Source organism: Bison bison, unplaced genomic scaffold (genome assembly GCF_000754665.1).
Source record: "Bison bison bison isolate TAMUID 2011002044 unplaced genomic scaffold, Bison_UMD1.0 scf7180017864170, whole genome shotgun sequence".
NCBI classification, from domain to species: Eukaryota; Metazoa; Chordata; class Mammalia; order Artiodactyla; family Bovidae; genus Bison; species Bison bison.
In genome coordinates, this window is record NW_011494742.1 from 701,391 (window position 1) to 724,973 (window position 23,583).

The 23,583-nt window shown below is 43.5% G+C and overlaps 1 protein-coding gene across 1 annotated transcript in view; it reads left to right on the forward strand.

Annotated features, from left to right (window-relative positions):
- PSTPIP2 (proline-serine-threonine phosphatase interacting protein 2) overlaps positions 1–23,583 on the forward strand; it is a 92,655-nt gene that overhangs the window by 50,458 nt on the left and 18,614 nt on the right. The window contains exons 3-6 of the mRNA XM_010842035.1: positions 2,538–2,615; positions 10,618–10,652; positions 12,043–12,149; positions 17,652–17,714. Of these exons, the coding sequence (XP_010840337.1) occupies positions 2,538–2,615; positions 10,618–10,652; positions 12,043–12,149; positions 17,652–17,714 (283 nt within the window). The remainder of the gene's footprint in view (positions 1–2,537; positions 2,616–10,617; positions 10,653–12,042; positions 12,150–17,651; positions 17,715–23,583) is intronic.

Consider the following 23,583-nt stretch of genomic DNA (forward strand, 5'->3'; position numbering starts at 1 on the left):
ATGCTGGGAAAGATTGAAGGCAGGAGGAGAAGGGCATGATAGAGGATGAGATGGTTGGATGGCATCACCAACTCAATGGACATGAGTTTGAGTAAGCTCCGGGAGTTGCTGATGGCCAGGGAAGCCTGGAGTGCTGCAGTCCATGGGGTTGCAAAGAGTTGGACACGACTGAACAACTGAACTGAACTGATAGAATATAGTCTCATTCTTTTAAAATTACTCATGCCTATCTGTCCATCCATCCTGCTTGCATATCTGTGTAAGGGAATGCCCATTACAATCATCACCGAATGTTAATACTAATTATTTTAGTTGGTGGATTTTGGACAGTTTGTTGCTTTCTTCTTTGTATTTTTCTTTTTGCTTATTTTTGAACAGTGAGCATGTATCATTTTAATAAAGTGGATAAGGTTATTATTTAGAAAAGACAGATGAGAGTGGGAGAAACTATATAACATGTAAGAGTAAAAATTGATATGTATAATATATGAAGAACTTCTACAAAACAATAAGAAAAAGGTAAAATGTTCAGTTAAAAAATTGGGGTGATATGCCTATGTAACTCATAAAATAACATATGGAAATAAATATATAAAATGCATAATCACTGAAATCAAGGAAAAGTAAATTTAAATGAGACCTTTTTTTCAAACCTCTCTTACTAAAGTCTAGTGAGGACTGATAATATACAGTGTTGGGGAGGGCTTCTGGGAATGGGAGTGCTTGCACACTTTTGGTGAAAATATAAATTGAGAAGGCTCTTTTGGAGGGCAATTCAACACTGTTTTCCAACATTTAAAAGATATATTCTTCTGATCTAGTAAATCCACTTTCTCAGAAGTCCTAGCTTAGCTAGAGAAACATTCTCAGGGATGCCCATGAATATCTGCCTGAGGATGTTCATTTAACTCTTCTTAGCAGTAGTGAAAAGCAAAGCAATTAGGGTGACCTTGAACTGTGGAAGATGCCTAATTATGAACATGGTAGTTGGCATGTACTGATAAAGAAAGATCTATGTGACAGATCTATTACTAGGTGAAAAACAGAACAGCAAATAATACAATGACCTCAGTTATATAACTAGAAAAAGCTGTGTGTTTGTGAGAGATGACTATGGAAATGCAGAGAAAGACTGGGAGGATACACAGCAGTCTTAGCAGTGGCTCCTCCTGGGAAGGGGCATGGGGTTGGGGGAGAGCATGAAGGGAGGCGTTTGTGTTTTATTTCATATGACTTTGTGTTGTTTGAATCTTTTGCTGTGAGAATGTATTCATATAATATTTAAAAAAATTTTTTAACTTGGGTATATGAACCTAAAGATCCATAACTTGATAGTAGGATTTAGATAAAACTGGGGCTGGGACACAAAGTGGAAATGGTGACAGAGGCCGTGGGGAGCAGGAAAGGGGGAAAGGGGATATTTTGTGCTTTAGACAGACCCATAATACCACACCAAGTAACAGCGTTCCTGTGAGACATGCTGACTGCAGGGTTTCTGTTGTGAAATTCTCATCTCCTTGGTACAGTTTAGCTACATATTTGAATTGACCGTGAACAGAGAACTCTAAGGGCTTCCCTGTGGCACAGCTGGTAAAGAATCTGCCCACAATGCGGGAGACCTGGGTTCGATTCCTGGGTTGGGAAGATCCCCTGGAGAAGGGAAAGGCTACCTACTCCAGTATTCTGGCCTAGAGAATTCTATGGACTGTATAGCCCATGTGGCCACAAAGAGTCAGACACAACTGAGCAACTTTCACAACATAACATGTCCTTTAATAGGTGAACAAATAAACAAACTGTAGTACAGCCTTACCATGGAATATCATTCATCGATAAGAAGAAATGGGCTATCCAGCCACAAAAGGACATGGGAGAATCTTAAAAGCATATTGCTAAGTAAAAGAAGTCAGTCTGAAAAAGCTACATACCATGTGATTCCAACTATGTGACATTCTGGAAAAAACAGAACTATGGAGACAATAAAAAGGAGAACTCTATGGGGCTTCCCTGTTGGCTCAGTCAGTAAAGAATCTGCCTGTAATGCAGGAGACCTCTTAGGTTGGTAAAAGGATACTCATAGAGAAGATGGGAGGGGTGGGCCTAAGGAATGCAGCATTTGACGGAAGTATCTTTTACTCCACTTAAAATGTATATATTTCATATCTGTATAGATTTGTGTAGACTATAAACATATATATGTGTATATATATACACACATATATAGGTATATACATCTTTTTGGATCAGAGTTTTGAAAATTATTCTGTAATGTAGTAACCTGTGCTGGTCAAGGAACTGTACTTGGTTTGGCCTTAATTATTCATGCTATAGACTTTTTGTTGGAGAAGAACACTGTAGAGATGGAGGTCACTGGTCTTTTACAATTCTTCCTGGTTCTGTAGTAGGAGTTTCACATTTTAGAGAATTGTGAGCTTCTATGTAAAAGGTGCAGTTTTGCCTTCCAGGGAAGTGCCATGTGTCATAAATAAGAATCAGCCCTGAGAAGGACTCAGAACTCTCTCTCCTGTTCTCCTTAGGGCATCAATTGAAGAGAAATATGGCAAAGATCTGCTCAGCCTCGCTAGGAAGAAGCCATGTGGACAGTCTGAGACCAAGTAGGTTCCATGTTTCTTTCTGGTTTCCAGGTTGTCTGATACCACTCAGGAGCCCCGTCACTTCATCAGACAGACCTGGCCAGTAGGGTGAAATGTGTTGGGTGAAAAAAATGTTTACTTTTTTTCTTATTTCTAGTTGTGAAAAACAGAAATACAGAAAGAAATCTAAAATGAACTATGAAGCCATAACTCAATATTTTCTAAATTTTCCTTTGAAGTCCTTTTCTGTGTATACTTTTTATAGGTAGAATTATGCATAATTTTATGCTAGAAATTCAGTAGAGTGTATTATTGTTTTGTATATATATTTGTATATGTGTACATATTGTATGAAACACATAGTTTGTAATTGTTACGAGAGACTGTCTTTGCATCATTTCATAGTTCTCACCATTGATGTGAGGATTCTGTACCTCGACTATTCATTCTTCCATCATTCATTGAACACTCTTGAGGATACAGAGATGTCCAGACATGGTGCCTGCTTTGGGAACACAGTCCCTCATTTGCAAGGCTGACTTGGGCAATCATATGGGATCGCAAATGTAGATGGGCTTCAGAACCGGTTTACTATCTTTGTGTTGATATGTCATGTCTGACTCTGTGTGACCCCATGGACTGTAGCCTGCCAGGCTCCTCTGTCCATGGGATTCTCCAGGCAAGAATACTGGAGTAGGTAGCCCTTTTTTTCTCCAGGGATCCTCCCGACGCAGGGATCAAACCCACATCTCTTGCATTTCCTTCATTACCAGGAGGATTCTTACTCTTTGCTGTCACTATTTGAAATTCTTAGTGATTTATAAACAGAGAATGGCACATTTTTGTTTTGCAGTGGGCCTCACAAATTATGTAGATATTCCTATGCACGTGGAAACTTCTAGATTCCTTCCATACGTAGCATACTGAGGGAGACCTGGGGAAAATAGTTTAGGCAGACCTTTGCAGATCTCTGCAGATGTAATCGTACCTCATGCTGTCGTGCACACTGCTTTGTGCTGTAGACAGCGGCAAACCTGCCTTGAGGTCTGTGTCTGCTCAGAGGCAGTATTGGGGCACACAAGACATTGCCCTTCCCTTTCTCTTCTCTTGATCCTAAGACACGTACACCTGCACCCGCACACCCACTCATCCCAGGTTGCAAAGTACTGGATTACGGAGGAGGAGGAAAACATTGGGAGATATTCAAAGTATTAATAGTTACATAAGTCTTAAAAAGGGGCCGCTGCATCTGTGGCTCAGTCAGTGGTAAGGAATCTGCCTGCCAATGCAGGAGACTCTGGTTCAATCCCGGGATCAGGAGGATCCCCTGGAGAAGGGAAGGGCAACCCACTCCAGTATTCATGCCTGGAGAATTCCATGGACAGAGAAGCCTGGCGAGCTACAGTCCATGGGGTCACAAAGAGCTGGACCCAACTGAGCAACTGAGCATGCTGCAAGCCTTAAAAAATATGTTACCCTCAGACATAGGACATTAGTACATGGAGAATTTTTTGTTGATTATATTATTTGATTATATGATTTATCTTTCTGATGTTTTAAATGTAAAAACACACTGAAAATTAAAAAGGCAAACATAATGAATGGCTGTGAATCCATCACTTAAACTTAACAATTATTCATACACATCATATTTTCTTAATGTAATTTTTTATGAATTTAAATCTGGAGTCAACTAGATTTTACTAGTAATTAGCCATATTTATAGACCCAGATAATCACGATGGTGTGATCACTGACCTAGAGCCAGACATCCTGGAATGTGAAGTCAAGTGGGCCTTAGAAAGCATCACTACGAACAAAGCTAGTGGAGGTGATGGAATTCCAGTTGAGCTATTCCAAATCCTGAAAGATGATGCTGTGAAAGTGCTGCACTCAATATGCCAGCAAATTTGGAAAACTCAGCAGTGGCCACAGGACTGGAAAAGGTCAGTTTTCATTCCAATCCCGAAGAAAGGCAATGCCAAAGAATGCTCAAACTACCGCACAATTGCACTCATCTCACATGCTAGTAAAGTAATGCTCAAAATTCTCCAAGCCAGGCTTCAGCAATATGAGAACTGTGAACTTCCAGATGTTCAAGTTGGTTTTAGAAAAGGCAGAAGAAACAGATCAAATTGCCAACATCTGCTGGATCATGGAAAAAGCAAGAGAGTTCCAGAAAAACATCTATTTCTGCTTTATTGACTATGCCAAAGCCTTTGACTGTGTGGATGACAATAAACTGGAAAATTCTGAATTCAGAGATGGGAATACCAGACCACTTGAACTGCCTCTTGAGAAATCTATATGCAGGTCAGGAAGCAACAGTTAGAACTGGACATGGAACAACAGACTGGTTCCAAATAGGAAAAGGGGTATGTCAAGGCTGGATATTGTCACCCTGCTTATTTAACTTCTATGCAGAGTACATCATGAGAAATGCTGGACTGGAAGAAGCACAAGCTGGAATCAAGATTGCCGAGAGAAGTATCAATAACCTCAGATGTGGAGATGACACCACCCTTATGGCAGAAAGTGAAGAGGAACTAAAAAGCCTCTTGATGAAAGTGAAAGTGGAGAGTGAAAAAGTTGGCTTAAAGCTCAACATTCAGAAAACGAAGATGATGGCATCTGGTCCCATCACTTCATGGGAAATAGATGGGGAAACAGTGAAAACAGCCTCAGACTTTATTTTTCTGGGCTCCAAAATCACTGCAGATGGTGACTGCAGCCATGAAATTAAAAGACGCTTACTCCTTGGAAGGAAAGTTATGACCAACCTAGATAGCATATTCAAAAGCAGAGACATTACTTTGCCAACAAAGGTTCGTCTAGTCAAGGCTATAGTTTTTCCTGTGGTCATGTATGGATGTGAGAGTTGGACTGTGAAGAAGGCTGAGTGCTGAAGAATTGATGCTTTTGAACTGTGGTGTTGGAGAAGACTCTTGAGAGTCCCTTGGACTGCAAGGAGATCCAACCAGTCCATTCTGAAGAAGATCAGCCCTGGGATTTCTTTGGAAGGAATGAGGCTGAAGCTGCAACTCCAGTACTTTGACCACCTCATGCGAAGAGTTGACTCATTGGAAAAGACTCTGATACTGGGAGGGATTGGGGGCAGGAGGAGAAGGGGACATCAGAGGATGAGATGGCTGGATGGCATCGCTGACTCGATGGACATGAGTCTGGGTGAACTCCGGGAGTTGGTGATAGACAGGGAGGCCTGGCGTGCTGCGATTCATGGGGTCGCAAAGAGTCGGACACGACTGAGCGACTGAACTGAACTGATAGATGAAACTCTGAGTTCTAGCATTGGTCATTGTCACAGACATGTCACTGTTTCTAGGCTCTTTCAGGGGACAGATTTTATTTTGTTTATTATTTATTTATCTATTTGGCTGTCTTGGGTTTTAACTGCAGCCAGCAGACTCCCTAGTTGTGCTGCATGACTTAGTTGCTCCCTGGTGTGTGGGATCTTCGCTCCCCAACCAGGGGTCGAACCCATGACCCCTGCATTGCAACACATATTCTTAACCACTGGATTACTGGGGAAGTCCCAGGGGACAGATTTTAAAAGCTTGAGTTCATATTGATATGTCTAATTCAAATTTAATTTATAATTCACTTCTTATATTTTATATTTATTTCCTCTTAACATAGAAAATCTTGGTTCCTGACAACATTATCATAATTATTGGCTTTCTATGACAATATATATTGAAATGTTTCAAAATGATATTAATACAGCTACTAACAATGAAACTTCTGAATGAAACATTTCTTTACGGTGCTTTTTGCAGTTCCTCTTGCAGTTCCTCTTGACCTTGTATACCACTAAGAATATTGTTTTCTAAGGTCACTTATGGAGAAGGCAATGGCACCCCACTCCAGCACTCTTGCCTGGAAAATCCCATGGGTGGAGGAGCCTGATAGGCTGCAGTCCATGGGGTCGTTAAGAGTAGGACACGACTGAGCGACTTCACTTTCACTTTTCACTTTCATGCATTGGAGAAGGAAATGGCAACCCACTCCAGTGTTCTTGCCTGGAGAATCCCAGGGATGGGGCAGCCTGGTGGGCTGCCGTCTCTGGGGTCGCACAGAGTTGGACACGACTGAAGCGACGTAGCAGTAAGGTCACTTAAAATACTATTTTCTCTGTGTGATTATGTAAGCAGTTTCATATACAGTTAAGTTTGTTTGTTTGTTTTAAATGTTCAGATCACATCAGATCAGTCACTCAGTCGTGTCCGACTCTTTGCGACCCCGTGAATCGCAGCACGCCAGGCCTCCCTGTCTATCACCAACTCCCAGAGGTCACCCAGACTCATGCCCATCGAGTCAGTGATGCCATCCAGCCATCTCATTCTCTGTCGTCCCCTTCTCCTCCTGCCCCCAATCCCTCCCAGCATCAGAGTCTTTTCCAATGAGTCAACTCTTTGCATGAGATGGCCAAAGGACTGGAGTTTCAGCTTTAGCATCATTCCTTCCAAAGAAATTCCAGGGCTGATCTCCTTGAGAATGGACTGGTTGGATCTCCTTGCAGTCCAAGGGACTCTCAAGAGTCTTCTCCAACACCACAGTTCAAAAGCATCAATTCTTTGGTGCTCAGCCTTCTTCACAGTCCAACTCTCACATCTATACATGACCACAGGAAAAACCATAGCCTTGACTAGACGAACCTTTGTTGGCAAAGTAATGTCTCTGCTTTTGAATATGCTATCTAGGTTGGTCATAACTTTCCTTTTTCTTGCATGATTTAGCTTCATGTTTTTGAATATGTAAAACATTTCCATATTCACATGTCAGACCTACATACTATTAGGGTTAGGTAAGTTTCATTCAAGGACAGTTTCTGTAGTTTCAAGGAAGATTAGTTTCTGTAGTTTCAAGGAAGAAGGGGCCAAAAAAAAAAAAAAGAAGAGGTCAGTGGATCTAAAGCCTTGTTTATCATAAAGAAATCATAAGTCATTTGGAAAGATATCCAAAAAGTTTTTAGGTGATGTGAGGGAGAATAGCCATGTTCTCTCACATAGTATTGCTTGGAAAACATATTTAGCAGAATGAGTCTGATGCAAAGTGGTATTTCTTATATTCTTGTGTGTTTGATTTATAACTTGGTAAATTTTTCAAGAGACTCTAGCACCAATCTCTTCTGTGAAAAAAGCTCGTCAGTTTTCCTTCTAAGAATTTCTCAGAGAGGAAGGTGAATAGGATATGAGACCTGCAGACTATAATTCCAAGGTTGAAGTGAAAGGCCTTTCAGGTACTTCTGGTTTTGTCACCTCCAGGATGCTCTTTAGGAAGATTTCCTCAATGAACGTGCACAACTTTGCTTGTTCAGGGCCTAGGTAGGATTTTTTTCTGCCTCATTGACCACTTTGGGAGACTTCGTAGCTTCTGGTGGGCTCTTTTAGGGTTTAAGGCCAAAGTGTTTGTAAGAGTGGCGGGATATTTTCTCTTCCCACAGTTAAGGAGAACACCTGGGAGGAGAGGGCAGGGACACTGTGAGAGCATCATCCCCAAGGTCCACATTCACTCCTCGGATTGTTGTCATCATCTAAACACGAGCAGCAATGAAGTGATGCTGCAGGACAACTGCTGCTGCTGCTGCTGCTGAGTCGCTCAGTCGTGTCCGACTCTGTGCGACCCCAGAGACAGCAGCCCACCAGGCTCCTCCGTCCATGGGATTTTCCAGGCAAGAGTACTGGAGTGGGGTGCCATTGCCTTCTCCGGCGGGACAACAAAGCTGATGACAAATAGAGAGAGTTTGGGCTGCTCTATTAGTGGCCTTTTAACCAGTCACTTAGGCTGGGGGAAAAAGTTTAGACTCCGAACAGACTTCATCTCTGTCACTTTCCAGCTCCACAGCTCATTATGGGGAAAGACTTCCAGTTCTATCTGAGGCCAAGACCAGCTTTCTCTCTCACTAATTCCAGTCATAAGTCTGCTCTTGAGTGAGGCTCATGCATCTTACTGGACCAGTTGTGCGTTTGTTTAGACACAGACACTTTCTGGTGCATTTTCCTTGAGAAATTGTATCATAAGGCAGGGAAAGTGTACAGAGACTGTGCAGTTAAAGTTTTTCTGCTTAACATGTTGGTAATAATTGGGAATGTTTATATGAGAAAAGGCAGGGCGACATAAGGACTCTTTGTTTGAGGATGAATAAGCAGAATGGGAAAAATGAGGTGTAGTTAAAAAGAAGGGGCCAAAAAAAAAAAAGAAGAGGCCAGCCAAAAGATACAAGGCTTTTTAGTTTGTAAGAGAGCAGAACTTGCCACCTACATGTATATGTGTAGAATACAATCCGTGATCCTACGCTGTTGTGGCTACGGGCTGGGACCATGACTTCACTTAGTCCCATTTCTTCTTGAGTGGCTGGAGTGATCCCAGTGAGGTCTGCATTCGTGAGGGCAGTGATGAGCAAGAGAATCCCAAGAGCCACTTCACCTCAAAAGGAAGCTTGTTAAGGAAGTGTAGGACGGGAAGAACTAAAACCACGAGCAAGGGGAGCTATAAGGGAGGAGGAGCCATGGGAGAGAAGGGAGGAAATTGAGAGAAGGTATGAACGGTGAGTCATGGTCTTCTCCACAGAAACTGTGAAGTAAGAAATGTGTCTTGTTTTAAGCTGCTAAATTTGTGGTAGTTTGTTCTTCTGTGATAGAGCACTGTATTCATGACTGTCTCTTCCGTTGAGACTCTTAAGTCCGTGGCAATGTCTGTCTTGTACCACTGAATCACCAACATCTGACACCATGCCTGGTCCATAGTTTATGTGCAATAAACATGTGAGGACTGAAGAATGGATGGAAAAGGAGGTGATCGGGAATCCCTCTTTTATTGGCTTTTATCCATATTTTGGGCTGGATGAATCACAAGCTGGAATCAAGATTGCCGGGAGAAATATCAGCAACCTCAGACATGCAGATGATACCATGGCAGAAAGTGAAGAGGAATTAAAGAGCCTCTTGATGAGAGTGAAACAGGAGAGAGAAAAAACTGGCTTAAAACTCAACGTTCAAAAAACTAAGATCAGGGCATCTGGTCCCATTATTTCATGGCAAATAGAAGGGGAAAAAGTGGAAGCAGTGACAGATTTTATTTCACCGTGGACGGTGACTGAGGCCATGAACTTAAAAGATGCTTGCTTCTTGGAAGGAAAGCTATGACAGACTGAGACAGTGTATTTAAAAGCAGAGACATCACTTTGCCGACAAAGGTCTTTCTAGTCAAAGCTATGGTTTTTCCAGTAGTCATATATGGATGTGAGAGTTGCAGCATAAAGAATGCCGAAGAATTGATGTGTTCAAACTGTGATGCTGGAGAAGACTCTTGAGAGTCCCTTGGACTGCAAGGAGATCAAACCAGTCAATCCTAAAGGAAATCAACCCTGAATATTCATTGGAAGGACTGATGCTGAAACTCCAATACTTTGGCCACCTGATGCAAAGAGCCAACTCGTTGGCAAAGACCCTAGTGCTGGGAAAGACTGAAGCAAATGGAGAAGAGGGCGACAGAGGATGAGATGGTTAGATAGCTTCACCAACTCAATGGACGTGAATCTGAGCAAACTCTGGAAGATAGTGAAAGACAGGGAAGCCTGGCATGCTGCAGCCCGTGGGGTTGCAAAGAGTTGGACATGACTTAGCAACTGAACAACAAAAACAACATCCATATTTCTAATTATCATACTTTAAGGAATAATTTGTATCATTATGAGAAATGGATCATAACTCCTATATTATCCTTGGGGAAAATGAAGCATAAAGAATTTTGGCATCTGGCTCTACCCAGATGGACAGTAAAGCATTTATGATGCTTGGGCCTGGGACTGAGGGGCAATAGAGAGGAAACTAGACTGAAGAAGCATTGATCTTTTGTTGTCTTCTCAAGCTCATGGGCAAAGATCAGATCACAGGCTATCAGTTAAGATGTAGGCTGGGAGAAACATGCAATGGCATTATAATAAGGTTATACAGCCAATTTCCAGAACTGAAGCTATACATGTGCTTTTATTTTTTTTTAGCACCCTGAAGCGAGCCCTTGAAGTCTTCAAGCAGCGTAAGTGATTCCTTAAAAATGCATTTGCTGTCCTTGGTGAGCTCTGTGTTTGTCATCACAGCTGAGTTTTAACTTGAACAGCTCATACTGATTTAAAAAATAAAATAGAGCAACTTGGTGATAAATAGCCCTTCAGAGCTGAAATGAGTTGGAGAACTGTCTACACCTGCACTTCATGATGTGCATTTGACTCATTTCAGGCAGTGGTTCTCACACTGGGAATCCAGGGTGAGGCCCTGGCACTGGTCTTCAGGGGGTCCTGTCCATTTCTAGCATTCCCTGGGCCTGTGACTCAGAGTTTAAGGCCTTTAAATTTTCTGTCCTTACTGCCTCTAAGCTAAGGACTTTAACGTGGCACAGTATGTGCTTACCATGTTTCTGTAGCTAGTTGAGTGGTGCTAGATATCTTTCCATTTCATTTCATATAGATCTGCCTCACTCTTATATTTAATGTTTTTTATTCTACAAAATGCTGCGTTTCCTCTCAAAAAGTGGTAAATTTCCCCCCACCCGCAGTACTGTTTTTTTCCCATGCTTGCCAATACCAAGAATGTTCGAACTTTAACAATTTTTTTCCAGACTGAAGGATAAAAAGTGATATATTTCTGGATTTTAAAAATTTTGTTTTTTTTTTTCCAGTAATTTTAAGGCTGAATATGTTTTCAAATGTTAACTGGCCATTTGGCCAATCTTTTTAAAAATTTCATGCTTTTCAACCATTTTAAAACCCTGGAATATATATATTTATTTTGATTTGAAGTTCTTTTAATATAGCTATTTACTCTGTTGTGTAAATTGCAATTTTTTTTCTAGTTTTTTTGGTCTCTTCTAACACACACAAGTTCAAAATTTTTTCTTAGATCATATCTGTCAATCTTTCTATCTTTAATGCCATCTATAATTTGTGTCCTTGGAACAAGAAAAGTAAAAATTTCAGTTCTTCTATTAGAAAGGTAAGTCATGCTCTTTACAAAGATCTCAGAAAATAAAGGGAAAAATACCAATAATCATTCTGTCCAGAGAGAAATTTCTTACAGGCTCATGAGATGTTAGAGATGGGAAGAACCTTAGAGTCCTGTAATGAGAAGTAGGATTGAATTTGAAATTGTAGTGGGTTTAGTACTGTGTGCTAGCATGCAAGCTCCATGAGCTTCTCCCCTGCCTTGGGCACACACCAGGTTAGTGCAGCTCGTGGTGGAAAGCTGCACTAAAGGTTTGCTGGCTTCAGGGTAATGCTGGGTATGTGGAGGGGCTTAATAAATGTTGATGACCAAGTGAAGCAGGTTAACTTTACCACGTGCCCAAGAGTTCTGTCTGTATTTTAACTTTTTATGTGGTTTCTTTGATTTGAATTCAGACATGTGGGGTTTGTTTTTTATTCTTTTTGCAGAAGTAGACAATGTGGCACAAAGTCACATCTACCTTGCACAGACTTTAAGAGAAGAAGCCAGGAAGATGGAGGAGTTCAGGGAAAAGCAAAAGTCACAACAAAAAAAGGTTAGATTTATGTGTTACATGGTTTATGCGGTTGGGTTGGGTTTATGTGTTATATCTTACATGTATTAACATGTTGCCTTTCTTCCAGCAGAAAACTCCAGGCTTGTTTTCTCACTGAACTCCTTAGCTCAGCTCCCAATCTCAAGCGTCCACACTCGTCTTTTAACCTATGAGATTATTTATCGGGAACCATGTGGGCACTCAGTCTAGACAGGGACGCCTCTGTGCCCATTTACATGCTAGGGCAGTTCTTTTTTAACTTGTTGCAAGAATCAGAGGTCCAGCTTGCTTTCCTGTTCTATCTGCTGCCGCTGTTTAAACTATGACTGGAAAGGGGAAGCCCTGTTTTCATAAGGGTCTAGCACATCCAAGGTGGTGGGTTTTCAGTTCACATTCCTCCTCCTGGTCAAGGTGATATGGATGGGTAAGAAGTGGAGGGGACTCAGTTCTCCCTGGAGACCAGAATGTAGTCCAACTGCCCTATTTTACAAATAGGGATACACAGGTCCTGGGAAATTCAAGTCCTTTTGGCTTCAAAACGGATATTATACAGGCTCTTTTTCCTTGATGGGCAGGAGGTGGGAGTAAACAAGAGTTAATAAAACTGGCAAACATTTAGGAAGTTACAAGGATCAAGACAAGAAGTGCAGATTTATATTAAAGTATTCCTTAGACTAGACCAGCCTCTGTTTTGTCTCCCTTCCATTTTGGTCCTAAAAGATTTGATTTTTTTGGCTGTGCCGAGTCTTTGTTGCTGCAAGGGCTTTTCTCTAGTTGTGTTGCATGGGCTTCTCATGGCAGTGGCTTCTCTCGTTGTGGAGCGCAGGCTCTAGGGCCCACAGGCTTCAGTAGTTACAGCTCGAGGGCTCTAGAGCGCAGGCTCAGTAGTTGTGGTGCGTGGGCTTAGTTGCTCCAAGGCGCATGGAATCTTCCCAGACCAGGTATCGAACCCATGTCCCTGCAAAGGCAGGCAGATTCTTATCCACTGTGCCACCAAGGAAGTCCCCACAGAACTTTTCTTTAATATCTGGTCTCCAAGGTTAGCATGAACTTCATGTGAGAGAGAAACTCTTGCCTATGTAGCATCTGAACACGCCCACCCAGGTCTCTCCAGACAGCTCTGCATGGACTTCTTGGCAATCTTTCTTCATCCTGGCCCTTTACTGTCTGGAAGTCATTGTCTGCAGTGTATATATCCAGTTAACAGCTGATTTTACCCATGCCTCAATCCCAGCAACTTTGCCTGTGGTTCTAAATCAGAGTCTAATTCCAACCTCCCTTGTGGCGACCTGACATTTGGAGTGGGCGGAGGCATCTTAAGGGCCTGACTACCTACTATATACTGTCATTTCATAAGCTGCCCTGACAGCTGTGCCTCTTCTCGGAAGGAAGGGTAGAAACTAACAATTAAGGAACACCATGTTGGGTATTTTCAGACAAATTCAAGGTTCAAGTATCGGGTTTGAGGGTCACATCTGGCCCAAAGTATATGTGTATTACACCCATCTATCTATTGGATGGTCAGACTCTTTATGTCTGCCATTGCAAACCCTGCCTGTTCTCCAGCGGGTTTACAGTTTTTCAGCCTTCGACAGCCAGGGTCTGTGCACACATGATTTCCACTAAGAGAAGAAGAGACTTGTTTCCTCACAGTCTTAAGTGCCCTTGGTTTCAGGGAGAGTTTTGTTAATTTTGCAAGGCTTCTGAAACTTCCCTTCCTCGTAAGTTACAAAGACCAAGTTCTCACAGCTGGAACTATTTTGAATTCTCTTAAGCAACAGCGAAGCCTGGGCTCATTCCACTGCAGTCATCAAAGTTCTCCACGCTGTGTGCTCTCGACAGCAGGAAAACAGCTTCTGAGCTTTCTTTGCCAAGTCCAAAGTTTATTCATAAATTTACAGTTACTTGTATCACAGTGAACTATGGGTTGTTCCACTTCTGTATTTAGATACTTTGAAAAAAAAAATCAGACTTTTAGAGACTATGTGTCAACGTTAACTTCTCATTTTCACTAGTCAAACCCTGCACATGTTGGTCTCTCACTTCTTGGAAACTAAGCCATTTCCGTTTATCAAGGAAATCCATCAGTTGGTTTCTTTTAGTGAACTGGGTCAGGGGAGGTATGGCTGGTAGAACTTTTCAGTGAACTAGCTTATAGAACTAGGAGAAGGCAATGGCGACCCACTCAGTACTCTTGCCTGGAAAATCCCATGGACAGAGGAGCCTGGTGGGCCGCAGTCCATGGGGTCACGAAGAGTTGGACATGACTGAGCGACTTCACTTTCGCTTTTCACTTTCATGCATTGGAAAAGGAAATGGCAACCCACTCCAGTGTTCTTGCCTGGAGAATCCCAGGGACGGGGGAGCCTGGTGGGCTGCCGTCTATGGGGTCGCACAGAGTCAGACACGGCTGATACGACTTAGCAGCAGCAGCAGCAGCTTATAAAACTAGTTTTCTGAGGGTGGTGACAAATGCTGCTGTGGCCATCCCTCCCCCAGAGCATAGAGCTTGGCCAGAGAGACTGATGTGACAGTAATCATGTCAGTGGAATGAGCCTTAAAAGATAAGAAAGTGAAGCTGCCAGCTGAACCTGCAGTGGGACACCTAACCTAACTGGTAGGTCTGGGGAGCCTCCTGGAGGCAGTGACCTTGAAGCTAAAGCCAACAGAGTGAAAGATGGTATGAGTGAGGGCAGAGACAAAGAAGGTTCTCAGCCCTGGAGGTGGCAGGCAGGGAGGGATCTTTGGAGCCACGCTCAGGAGGTTTGACGTTTTAGGTGCTGAGATGCTTTCCCAGCCCAGAGCATCCTAAGCTGAACAAAGGAAGCACGTGGTCAATCACTCTGTCTTCTGGTGCCTACATTATGCTTTACTGTCTCAACTAAGACAAGGATGATCATGGCAGAAGGCCCTGTGTCGAGAGCGAGCTCCGAAGAAGGGAACCTCCTTGGTCACATAGGTTGTCACTTCCAGTTTTCAGAGTATAGTCTGAGTGTAGGTAAACAGACAAACAGACTATTCAGCTGCTCAGTCAGCAATTTACTGCAGGCCATTATTATACATCTCTCCTTCCTTTTCCCCTTCCTCTTGCCTCTCCCCACTTGATAGCATGCAGGGCTGTGGCTTTGCACTATTTTGTGTTACTGACAAAGCATAATCAAATTTCCAGTAGAGTCAGTCTAAACAGAAAGAATGAGTCCTAGAAGAAAAACATCCCTAAGGAGCCCTGGAAGAGGCTCCCTGGTTGTCCAGTGGTTAAGGCTCTGTGCTTCCACTACATGGGGCACAGGTTTGATCCCTAGTTGGGGAACTAAGATCCTGCATGCTATATAAGTCCTGAAAGAGAACTCATGACTTACTGGGGTTACCATGGAAAGGCCACCTTACAAGTGAGTATGGACATGAGGAGACTTAAATCAAGGTGGTAGCAGACAGAGCTGGACTGGGTGTCACTGAGTGGTCTTGAGCTATAGCACTTTGTGGGCTCCAGGGATCACACCAGTTAGGTTAGAGCTAGACTAGCTGCTAAGATCCTGCTGATATACAAATACAGGAATCCTTGAAGCCAGAGAGAAGAATGGCATGAAGTATAATGGAACTTTGTAGCCACATGAGAGGTGCATGATGCTGGTGTTACGTAGAACTTGGAGATAAGGAGGCCTGACTTGGGCCATAAACTATAAAATAATAACAGCTCCTGAACCGAAAGAATGGCACTGTGTGAATTTGGACTAGAAAGGACCATGGACAGACCAGCATTGCTAACTGATCTGCTCTGTGGAGCCTGGGAAACCAAGAAACATTATGAATAAACTCTGCCCTCCTCACAGAGGCACATAGGTGCTCACATGAGCCACACAGCTGTCTGTCTGCAATGGCAGGGATCTGCTTGGGAGTCATCCCCGTGGGGTCATGTTTCTGTCCTCCATTTCTTTAGAGCCTTAACCTCGTTTCCTCCTGGTCCTTCTGTTTCAGCTGGGCTGGGAGATGGGTGCTTCATTCTCAGAGGGCCCCTTGGGGGCTCTCCCAAGGGAGTTTCATATATTCTACAAAGTTCATATCTGAAGTGAGACCATCCCAAAACATATCCAGATATCTTGAAAATCCATCCATATTTGTGCATTATGGTAACAGATAAAAACTTAGTTTTCCAGAAGAAAGAGACATATTTTAATATTCTTAGTATTATTTTGCATTATGTCGTCTTGTACAAGGGCAATGCCATAACTCATTTTGTTGCATTTCTTAGCTTTTATATACCCATCTGATTTTAGAGGGCTATCATGTGGTTAATGGTAGTTTTGGGTAAAGATTAGGAACAAGGACACAGGAGTCTGACTGTGTCCAAATTCCAACTCTGCTACTTGCTGAGAATATCACCTTGGGTGAGGTTACCCAGGGGATGGGGATGAGTACTCACAATCGTGATGCATGAGAGTCACTTAGCACATAATAGTGTGGGAGCTGCCACTATGTCTGGGCTGTGCTTAGTCGCTCAGTCGTGTCCAACTCTTTGCAACCCCATGGACTGTAGCCCAGGTTCCTCTGTCCATGGGGATTCTCCAGGCAAGAATGCTGGAGTGGGTTGCCATGCCCTCCTCCAGGAAATCTTCCCAACACAGGGATTGAACCCATGTCTCCTGCATTGCAGGTGGATTCTTTACCATTTGAGCCACCAGGGAACCCCACTGTTAGGTCTGAGAGTTGAATTTTTATTATCAGTCCCATTATTTTGACTAATAAAAGTATTGTCACAGCCGCAGCAAAGAAATTGCTCCCAAGTGATCTCAACCAAGTAGCTTACCTTTCCTGGATTAGATGGTGTACAATGTAGGACTGATCAGCTGTTCCACAAACATTTCTTCCCTTCATCCTGCCTGGGCTCCTTGCCAGTGATGGGAGTGCCTTTGACAAATGCCACAGAAGTGAATGTTTCTGAGTCCCTAACTGCGCTGACACAGGCTTACAGAATAAAGAACCCTTTTAAAATGAGCAACATTTTAAAAATCCCTTTTTGAAACTCGAGGCTTCCCTGGTGGCTCAGATGATAAAAAATCTGCCCGCAGTGTGGGAGACCCAGGTTCAATCCCTGAGCCAGGACGATTTCCTGGAGAAAGGAATGGCTACTCCCTCCAGTCTTCTTGCCTGGAGAATTCCATGGACAGAGGAGCCTGGCGGGGTCACAAAGAGTCGGACATTACCGAGTGACTAACACCTGAAGCCTAAGTTTCTTGATTCCATATTTACTGATGAGGATACTCTAAGGTGATCCCTGATTCTCAGTAGTGGCTGGTGGCCACCCAGGTTCAAAGGTAGGCAAATTGTTCCCCCTTTCTGTGCTGCACTCTCCTTATTTGTGAAATAGGAGTAATAATAAATAGCACATCTACCCTCTGGGTTGTGTGAGGACTAAACGAGGTAAGCCATGTTAAACGCTTAGCCTTCAAAATAAACTGGTGTTAATAATTATCTTTATTAATAGTGCTTGTGCTCTCTTCACAGACGGAGCTTATAATGGATGCTGCCCATAAACAAAAGAGCTTACAATTCAAGAAAACCATGGATGTAAGTCTTACTATATTGTTTTAAAAAAAAAAATGGTGACATTTTTTGAAATCTTGTGCTATGTATCAACATTTTCTTGAAAATAACATTTGTGCAGTCTTTTAGAGAAAACAGCCTTTAGTGGTTTGGCTTTCTTTCCTTTTAAGGCCTTGGAAAGATTGAGGATGAAATTAGAAGAAATACAATGATGTTATCTTTTCAGCAACCTGGGAAAATATAGCAAGTCAACTTAAATATTTCAGACCAGAGCATGTATATTATATGATACCTTTTATCTTGTTGGATTTGAACTTCTTCCCTGTAAGACTGTTTTGAATCTTGATTTCTTACCTTTTTTTTTATTGAGTTTTAAGATATCTGCAAACTGTAAAAGCCATCTTTGCTTTAAGTAATTTATTTTAAAAAGCTTATCAAGATAGAACTTAGACAAGTTGCTGGGATCTCACAGTAGCATTTCATGAATCCCCTACTGTTGAATTGTGTTACTGGAACATCTGTGACTCCATCTTTGTACAGAAGTATCGTCATATATTCTGTGACTGTGACATCATACCTGGTTACCTGGTCAAAAAAGAAAATGCCACCAATGTTGATGGCATATGCAGTCTATTCTGCATTTTTTGTTTTGCTGGGGAAGTGTGAAATTTCCTCAGTTCTGTCTTGCCACAGCAAAGATTTGAAACGGCAGACCAGTGTTACAGCTCGGTTACAGCTCAGAGTTTTATTCGGCAAGCAAAGGAAAGTATACCCTTGAGGCATGAAGGTGGGCCGACCCCAAAGGAGAGGCCTCAATCCATCTTGGCTTCCTCCTTTTATACGTTTGTCTCCTCCCTACCTTGAGCCTGCCCTATGCAAATTGGGCTAGCCAAGAAGAGGGTGTATTTGTTTGTGAGAACTGAAGTTCTCACTCCAGTCTGCAGATATTCTTTTGTTCCATTTTTGCAGGCTTTTCCCTTTCTTTGTCTTTTAGCCACTGCCATTTTGGACTCCTTTTTCCTATTCTAACTACCTAACATCCCCCCCTCAAGAGATGGGAGGCCCAATTCTCTGGGAGTAGGGGTGTTGAGGTCTCTCTGGCTACTTCCTGCTGAGCTGGGATGGTGAGGGGCATTGGGCCTCCCCCTCTCTTGCTAGTCTCAAGCCTCAGAGTCCTTATAGCAGTGTCCATCTAAAGGTGAGTGATATTTTCCATTGGTCAGGTTGTAGCTTTATATATCCTTGTTGAACTGGCACTGCATATTGTAGTTTGTTGACCTGGGCAGAGACAAAAACAGGTTAGACAATTGATAATACATGGAGCAATCACAAGCAGCATTGATATGGTGATAACAGGGATTAGTAGGGATATTAGCCAACTCCAAATTCACCCTTGCCTGGAGAAGGATCCCCCAAAGAGAGATTGTAGCCACCCCAAGAACTCTCCAGCTCATTCTTTGAGATCCCGTAGGATCTGAATGTTTTTCTTGAGGACTGTGAGACTTTCTTTAACTTGGTTGGAGGTATTTACCAGAAACAACACGTCTCATTTAAGATGGCTCAAGTTCCTCCTTGTTCAGGGATCAGGAGCTCTATCTCCTGTCTGTTTTGGAGTACAACCCCTGCCAAGCTGTGTTGGCTCTTTAGAGCTATCCTGAGAAATCTTGTCCCCAGAAAATTAATTTTGGGGGTGTTCATTAGAATGGCACTCATTTGTAGTCCTAAATAGGTATCTGAGATCTACCAGGGTATACTGAATATCCTCTTCTGTTTTCTTACACAGCTTGACTAGTGATTAGTGAATCCAGGAGTTGTGCCCTGGTATCTTAACTGCTGTGAGGGTAGAAAATATTACAGGGTAGGGGCCCTTCCATGTGGCCTGGAGTGGAGCCTTTGGGGACCCATCTTTCCAGACTTTAATTAGGACTTGAGTCCCTGGAGCATATAGTGGTGGCTCTTTAGAATCTTTTGGGTCTTGGTTGACACCCCACAAATGTATATCCTGTTGGAATTGCCCAGTGGCCATGGTATAAGACCAGAGAGTCTGAGCCTCTGGATCTAGGAAGAGGTCATTGATATAAACAAAAGGTCTTCCATATAGCATCTCATAAGAACTAAGACCAACCTGTTCCTTATGGGCAATGTGGGTGCGGAGGAGAGCTATTGGTAAAGCCTCCTTCCATCCCAGGGAGGTCTCCTGCGTTATCTTTTTTTATCACTGATTTTAAGAATTGATTGGCTCTTTCTACTTTTCCTGAAGATTGAGGCCTCCAGGCACAATGGAGGTACTAAGTAATGCCCAGTGCTTTCGAGACCCCTTGGGTGACCTTAGAAGTAAATGATGTCCCATTGTCACTTTGTAATGACCTGGGCAGACCAAATCTTGGAATGATTTCATGGAGCATTGTTTTTTACCACATCCTCAGCCTTCTCAGTCCAGGTGGGAAAGCCTTCAGTCCATCCCGTGAATGTATCTATCATGACTAGTAGGTATTTAAACCCTTGAGAAGCTGGCGTCTGGGTGAAGTCCATCTGCCAATCCTCTCCTGGGTAGGTCCCATGCCATTGGATGGGCTGGGCCAGCTGAGGTCTTCGAGCTCTTTGGGGGTTAATTGGCAAGTGGGACGAAAGGTGACCACTTGCCTTATAGTTATTTGGAGGGCTTTTCCTCTGAAGGACCTTTCTAGTAATCTTTGGAGGGCCTTCTCCCCTAAATAAGTGGTGGCATGTAAGGAGTTAATCAACTTCAATTGGAGCTTCCCAGGCAGAAAAAGGAGTCCCTCCTCTTGGAACCATCCCATATGATCTTCTTGAAAGCTCTCACTCTTAGCTTTAAGAGTCTTACCTTCAGTATATGAAGGAATTTCTGGCAAATTAGTCTGTGGAACTAAGGTGGCAACCCCTATTAGGTCACTGTTCTGTAATGCTGCTCTTAGCTGCCTGATAGGCTTCTTGGTTCCCTTGTGCCACTTTCGTACTCCCTTTTTGGTGTCCTTTACAGTGGGAGGCTGAAACCTCACTGGGCAGATGGACTGCCTCCAAGAACCTAAGGATTTGATCACCCTACTTGATTGGGGACCCTCGGGTGGTCAAGTGGCCTCTTTCTTTCCAATAGCAGCATGTGCATGTAGCACCAGAAAGGCATGCTTGGAGTCAGTGTAAATGGCTGCTCTTTTTCCTTTTCCCAGCTCTAAAGCTCAGGGCTATGAGCTCAGCCAATTGGGCTGAAGTACTGGTGACAAAGGTTTAGCCTCTATGGTCTCAAAATTGGAGACTACTGCATATCCAGCTCTTCTTTCCCCATCTAAGACCAAGCTACTTCCATCAGTGTACAATTTCTTCAGGATTGGTCAGAGGAGCTTCTGACAATCCTTCTCAGGGTTTTGCCCAGTCGTCCAAGATTTCTAGGCAAGAGTGAAAGGGGAGAGAGCCCTCAGGGATAGGTTGGAGGGTAGCTGGGTTAAGAACCTCACAAGAGTATATAGTTTGGCCTGGATTTTCCATCAGCACTACTTGATACCTGAGGATCCTTTGATCAGACATCCATAAATGGCCTTTCCCATTAAAAAGTTGTTTCACTTGGTGGCTGGTAAAAATAGTTTGCCCCCAAGTGAGAGTTTTAAAGTATCTTCCATCAGAACTGCAATAGCTGCAAGATTTCAAAAGCAGGGAAAGATCTCTTCCCAATAAGGGAGTAGGACACTTAGGGACCCCCCGAAACTGGTGGGAAAGTATTTGCCCATCCCAGCAACAAAGAAGTGCTTGGGTGAATTTTTTTGTAATTGTTTTTCCTGTAGCACCCAAAACAGTACAGGTTTGGGAGGAGACGGCTCTGGAACAGGAGGTCAGGACAGAGTAGGTAGCCTGTGTGTCCATCAAGAAATTCTCGGACCTATCTGCCACATCCAGGTGCACCCTTGGTTCCATCCCTGTTGATGGTTATCTGTGGCAGGTGGGCTGGCTGGAGCAGGCCACTTCAGTCCTGTTGAACCATTGTGAGGGAAGGCTTGGCACTTGACCTCGAGGCTCTTGGATCCGGAGGGCAGAGTGCCACCCAGTGTCCCAATTGATGGCATTTGTAGCAAGCCATTTTAGGAGACTTGCCACAGTTTGAACACTCTTTGGCCCAATGTCCTGCCTGTCTACAGATTAGGCATTTGTCTCATGCCTTGTCCTTCAAGGACTTGGGGTTTGCCCTAGGGCTTCCCTGGAGGGTGGCCAGCATCTGGGCATGGCTTGTCTCTTTCATTCTCTCTCTTTCCTGGGCCTTGGCTTCCCTCTCCTGTTCTCTGTTGTAAAACTTATTGGTGGCTGTCTGGACCATCTCATCTAAAGAGGCAGCAGAGTCCTGCTGCTGTAGCTATTGTAACTTTATCCTGATGTCTGATGCACATTGGAACAGGAATTTGTCCTTAAAAATCACCTGTCCTTTGTAAGAGTCTAAGTCCAGATTGGTAAACATTTGGAGGGCCTCTTTTAGCCTTTCCAGAAAGGCAATGTGGTTCTTGTTGGGCTCCTGAGTTATTGCTGAGACTCGGCACAGTCCCACAGTAATAGGCTTCCTTCTATTCCATGGGTGGACTTCCTTAGGGGTGAGTCTTTCCAAAGCTTATCCTACCCAGTACTGTTGCAACCTGAGAGCCAGGCGTCCCCGGGTCAGGGTGCAGATCCCCAGGCAGACTGAGGCATGACAGCCTCCTGGAGATCAAATCCCTGGGCAGGTCAAGGCATATCGACTTCCTGGGACCAATGGACTGGTGGATTCCAAAGCAGGTTGAGGTGTGACAACCTCCCGAGGACCAGATCCTTAGGCAGGTTGAGGCAGGTCAACCTCCTGGGATCCTAGGCTGGGTGAATCCCCAAGCAGGCTGAGGCATGACAACCTCCCAGGAAACAGATCCCTAGGCATGTTGCAGGAAGAGGGACCCCTTCCAGGGCCCGTAGTGGGCTCTTGTCTAACACTTGGAAATGAATTGTCCGAGGAGACACATGTGCTAACAAAGCAAGAGATTTTCTTGGCAAAGGGCACTTGGGCAGAGAGCAGTAGGGTAAGGGAACCCAGGAGAATAGCTCTGCCATGTGGCTTGCAGTCTTATGTTGATAAGTTCTTATGTTGCAGTTTTATGTTGATAGGATTAATTTCTGGGTTGTCTTTAGCTAATCATTCTGATTCAGAGTCTTTCCTGGTGGTGCATGCCTTGTTCAGCCAAGATGGATGCCAGCAAAGGATTCTGGGAGGTGGTCGGACCTGTGGTGTCTCCTTTTGACCTTTCCCGAACTTTTCCAGTTGGTGGTGGCTTATTAGTTCCATGTTCCTTACCAGGACCTCCTGTCATAAAACAACTCACGCAAATGGTTACTATGGTGCCTGGCTAGGGTGGGCGGTTTTAGTCAGTGTGCTTCCCCTAATAGGCAGGTCAAGGCAGGTTGACCTCCTGGGACCCCCAGGCTGGAGTTGGGCATCCCCAAGGTCTCCAGCTTGACTAGTCCTGGGAAGGATTAGGGGGTGTAATCTTAACTCATTGCCGGTTTGTCCATCACGATGGGAATAGATACCATGATGTAAAGCAATCTAAGCCTGTGCCCTGAGACTGGGAACCTGGTGAAACCTTATCCTCTTATTGCTCTGAGGGAATGTAAGTCAGATTTCTTTCCCTAGTCCTCCATAAGAGTAGTTTAGGGTGTTTCCAATGGTAAACATTTTATTGTCATAGACCCATTTTAGGTAATAACAGAAGTTATGACATAGGAGTAGGTTATCTGGTCATGTAGGGGCATTAAGAGTATTTTAATAATAAGCAAGGTGGAGCAATGTTGCCTATGAGGGGGCAGGGTCCTGGTTGTAGGAGTTAGTAAGTGGCTTAAGAACAAATTGATAAGAGGCAACAGACCA